A 5,290-nucleotide genomic window follows, 5' to 3' on the forward strand; every position below is an offset into this window, starting at 1 on the left:
TCCCAACACACCGCTGTGCTGAACTAGTAAGGAATTGCCACCTTCTGTTTACGTGACAAACTTTACTAATTGGCTGTGTTGGGCAAAGGCGGGTTTAACGACACATTTATATTCAGGCACATCAAACGTAGGGGTGGCGCAGACAACAGAGTGACCACGTTATTTAGCGACTGTTACGTGAGCGTGCCTTGCAACGTTTTTGTAAAAGTTTCTGACCCGCTTAAATAATTATTGATGGCACAATCGTCCGTTGTGCAGAAGCTGAGTGTCACGAGTGATCGTCGTGCAGACCATTGCCACAATGCCATTTCGCAGTGGATATTGTCTAACAATGTCCTTTGTTGCGTGGGTCTGCACGAAACCCAACGGGTCGTTTAAATGCATACCGGTTGATAGGGCTTCCGATGAATCACAGACCTCTTAGCAGAGCAGGCTACACGCACAAGCTTTGGTTTCTTGCGTTTGGCACCCTAAGGAAATTATGACTCGCGGGAAAAAAGTTAACCGATACACAATTTAAATTATCGAGTGCACTCCTGCAACACAATTCACCGACAGGTACATTTGCAAATGAAATTTGGTCATTTCAGACATTCCCATGTACACCTACACAATATCGTCAAGGCGTTTGAACCGAGTTGTACAGCTAGGAGAGATATTTACTGTACCATACTGCCATGTCAGCCAGACTGTAGTTTTGTGTCACGCAATAACGTTGTGTTTCGGATGAAGGCAACGTCGTCCCAACCTATGAACACAGCGGTGTCATTTCATGCGTTTCTTACATTCACTGGATACGAAATGATCATGATGATGATAGCCAGTGCCTACATAGTAGGACATCAAACTTCCCGTGTGCAGCCTCTGCCACAACAATGCCGCACCAGCACACATTGTGACATTGTCTAGTGGCGGCGTGAGACTAACACGGGGCATTTTAAAATGATAGATATTTCGTAAGCGGCTTAATCAGGGGCGGTTGTATCTTAGCTCAAACATCTTGACTCAAACCTCTTCACACACACATGAATGTGAATACAGGGCGCGAGCTTTTGACCGTGCTATAAATTACATAACAGTGAGAAGCAATGTGTGTCTTCACAACCAAGATTTTGATACGGTTGTGAGCGCTAATGATTTTCTACTTGAATTGGTAAATCTTAAAGCGTCACACAGCATTATGACCTTAACAGGTCACGACATCTCTGCAATGTCGCTTCAAGCACCTCCAACAACCACGGAATGAACAGCACTGTACTGTGTCCTCAACGTGGTCATCCTTTCGGGCTTTCATCATTTTCCTCTCGGAGTTGCATCGTTAACATTTAAATGGCCACTGGATCACGTGACCGTGCCGTTCGTGTTTTACACGCAATACAATTTACCCGCATGTTAAGAAGTACAGCAATGCTCGAGACAACGGTCAAGTTTTGTAGCCCGGAAGTTCAGACTGCATCCAATGTAACGGTGTGTGTCTTGATAATTGTTTTTTTTTACCCTTTTATCTGGCAACAAAACTGACACCTTTTTTACAAGGAGTCATTTTTGCATTGACCACAATACCTGCGGTCGGAATGCAAACAAAAAACACAACTCTGATAATGTATGCACTGTCCTTGAAATTGATTGGTCCATACCCGAGACAGCTTTTCTTTGAGCCTAGTCTCACATGGTGTTGGACCAGATGACGCCAAAAGGCGCACAACTCAAAGACAATGCACCATCAGAGTATGAGAGCTCGGGATAAGCATTTACACCATTGGAACCTCCTTTGCATTCCGACCGCAGGTATTGTGGTCAATGCAAACATAACTCCTTATAAAAAAAGGTGTCAGTTTTGTTGCCAGATAAAAGGGTAAAAAAGCAATTATCATATTTTTCTACTGGCAAAGGAGGTTCCAATGGTGGTGTGTGTTTTGAGTGGTTTGCATCTTGAATTTGTATCAATCCTGTGAATTAGTACGCTGCAATGTAAAAAAACATCGAGGTACTAAAACAGATGAAACCCACAACAACACAAATTAAACCCGAGTTATTTATAACTGGCCCAGCATATCAGTTGACATCAGCGTTTATGAACAAATTCCGGTATGCAATTGACGGGGCTGGAGAAAAAACAACTGTCAGCTGTTCTACACACAACCTCAACACAAAATTATGTGAACCGAATGCCTTCTTTTTCCTTGAACCGAAACGTTGCATTGTTGTACATTACTGAACATTGACCAATGTGCACATTACCTTGGACAATTTCATGATGCAAAAAAAAGAAACCCACGTTTCTTTTGTGACCAGGTTTGCTCGTAGCGATGTCAGTCTGTGAATTAGGCTACAGTCGTGAACCAGAGTCTGCCCACACTCATTTAGCAACATTGTCCACAGTCGTACCGTCGTAGTCGCCTTATTAGAATGTGCGAGCGGTGACAGACGTAAATCATACGCGTTTATACAGATTGCGAGGAAAAAATGGCTCACGCTTTGGCGATGCGCGTCACAATCCACACGGACCGGCGATGTTCACAGCTCGTTCGGCGTAGCCAACATCTCACGCGTGACAATAATTCATGGAGCAAGCGACGAACCCCAAGGGGGCGGCCAACGTGAAACGGACGGCGTGGTTTTGACGGAGTATTGCATCGCCACGCGACGTCTCGACGTCGAGTCAAACCGAAGCGGAACTCGCATCGTCTGCACGACGCGCAGCGGAATTTCAAACTCGACTGCCCTGTGGTTGAATCTGACAAATTAATCAACTCATAGTTTATTAAAGCAAAACAACAACAACAGAAACCCCCGAATACATCCCACATGCGAACATGAACAGTGGTTTAGATACATAATTAATAAATACGTCAATAAATACGGGAACGACACACCGATGTGTAAGCATGTAAACGACACGTTGATACAACGGTAGCAGCAATCACGTCATCGTTAGTACCGTATCCGCCGGATTATAAGACGCACGATTCTGCCCCCCCCCTCTCCCCCGCTGTGTTTCAAAGCGAAATGTGTGGGGTGGGAGGAGGGGTGCGTCTTATAATCCGATAGATATGCGTGTGTGTGCGTGTGTGCGAGTGTGCGACCAGATTTGTATAACTTCATTGACACCGGGCACAACTTTTGGTGGCGGGGTGGGAGGGGGAGGGGGGGTTGGGTGGTGCGTCTTACTTTCCGGCAGCGTCTTACAACGCGGAGAACAGGGCGGTGTGCGAGGCAGCGCGACTCCTCTTAGAGGGTGGTGGTGCGGGACACGCCACCGCACGTGCCGTTACGGTAGACGCTGCCCGCGGTGGCGTTGTTCGGCCGAAAGTTGTTGCGCTGGTTGCTGCGACTCTGCGCGGCGAACGCGCGACTCTTCAGCGCCGACGCGTAATAGTCGACGGGCTCCTCGAGACCCCCGTCTATCCAGCGCAAGCACAGGATCCTCTGAAAGGAGCGCTTAAAGTTGTCCGAGAGAAAGCCGTACAGGATGGGGTTGGCGCAACTGTTGGCGTAGCTGAGGATGACGGAGAGCTGCATGACGGTGGGGTGTGGCGACACGCCGAACACGAAGAGCAGGTGGATGGTGTAGAAGGGCATCCAGCAGAGCACGAACACGGCCACCACCATGAGCACCATGCGCGTGATCTTGCGCTCGGAGCGCCGGCGCTGCTGCCAGCCGGCTTTGAGCGCCACCGCTCGCATCTTGAAGATGATGAGCAGGTAGCACACGCAGATGGCTACCACGGGCAGCAGGAAGCCCACGATGAACGTGTAGAGGACGAACGCCACCGACCATGGCAGGTCGGTGTGCGGCCACAGCAGGTTGCAGATGACGCTGTCGGAGCCTTCCTCCCTGCTCGGCTCCGTGTTCGCGAAGATGATGATGGGCAAGATGACCAGCAGCGAGAGGGCCCACACGCACACGTTGGTCATCTTGGCGATGCTCGGCCGCCGGTAGCGCGCCGCCTTGATGGGGTGCACCACGGCGATGTAGCGGTCCACGCTGAGCACCGTGAGGCAGAAGATGCTCGTGAACATGTTGATGCCGTCCACGCTGAGCACGAGGCGACAGAGCAGCGAGCCGAAGGGCCAGTGGTGCATGGCCGCGGACGTGGCCAGGAAGGGCACGCTGAGCATGAAGAGCTCGTCGGCTATGGCCAGGTTCAGGATGTAGATGTTGGTGGCCGTCTTCATCTTGGCGTAGCGGAATATCACGTAGATGACGAGCGAGTTCCCGAGCAAGCCCACCATGCACACCACCACGTAGATGAAGGGAATGACCACGGTGCTTGCGTCAAACACCTCGAACGCGTCGCCCGAGGACGCGGTGGAATTGGGACGTTCGGTCAGCATGTTGCTTCCGAGCGGCGGAGCTGAGTCGCCCGCCAGAGTGACGTGGGCCCCATTCAGCGCACGGATCCTCGTGGCCACGGCGTCTGTGACTCGCTCGTGTCGGAGCGCGGCGCGCGGCGCGCGAGAAGAAAACGCGCGTGGAGGAGGGAGGGGCTGGAACCCCCCTCGGGTGGTGGCGTGGCCCCCACCCTCGAGCCTGGGTGAATATTGAGAAGAATGGCTCACGCCGCACGGGGTGGATGCGATTGGGTACGAGGTTGCCTAGCAGTGCCGTACATCGACACGCGCGCTCGTTCGCTTGCCAGCGAGAAGTGGCCATGGGGGGCATTTGGATAACCACGTTTTTTTATTCTTATCTGCGCGAATGAAAACAAATAACCGCGCGTTTTAGATTAATGGGGCGCGCGTAGAGGTGTTTTTTTTATTGGACGAATTGTTCTTTCAATGTGGACATGCATGTTGATGTTCGTTGGACAATCGTCGTTTTCATCATCAGTAACAGCCTTGGTCAATCCACTGTTGGATGAAGACATTTCCCCAAAGCGGATCCTGCGATGGAATAATCCACGTAGCACCTGCGCGCACGAGCTGATTTAATCGCTCCATCTCCGTGCAGTGGACGCGTTCCGCCCCTTGGCTGCCACTCCGTTATGATTCTTGAATATCTGCCGTCAAAATTGTATTCTTTACTTCTGCAAATGTATGTAAAATCCTGCAGCATCTTGATGAGCTAAACAATTTTTAATCCTCTGCCTCTACCTATTATAAGCTCGTATATCACAGGAGCTCTTAAGGCGCACAGTGTCGAATCAATTAAATTTAGAAATTGAATAAAACAATCAATACTTTATAGACAAAAGCAGTTATTGGTAAAACATTACACGGTGTGATATTAACAGGCTAATTATACACTAATATTGAAATAACCCTATGGTTACAAGTGCAATATCAA

The 5,290-nt window shown here is 49.7% G+C and overlaps 1 protein-coding gene across 1 annotated transcript; it reads right to left on the minus strand.

Moving 5' to 3' along the window:
- Nucleotides 1–3,170: 3,170 nt before the first annotated feature.
- On the minus strand, nt 3,171–4,403 carry LOC144729526 (somatostatin receptor type 1-like). Its single transcript, XM_078609847.1, has one exon. The coding sequence runs from the start codon at nt 4,336–4,338 to the stop codon at nt 3,232–3,234; it is 1,107 nt and encodes a 368-aa protein (XP_078465973.1). The 5' UTR covers nt 4,339–4,403; the 3' UTR covers nt 3,171–3,231.
- Between the last annotated feature and the right edge of the window lie 887 nt (nt 4,404–5,290).

This window comes from Lampetra planeri, chromosome 33, assembly GCF_965212315.1.
Source record: "Lampetra planeri chromosome 33, kcLamPlan1.2.h2, whole genome shotgun sequence".
NCBI classification, from domain to species: Eukaryota; Metazoa; Chordata; class Hyperoartia; order Petromyzontiformes; family Petromyzontidae; genus Lampetra; species Lampetra planeri.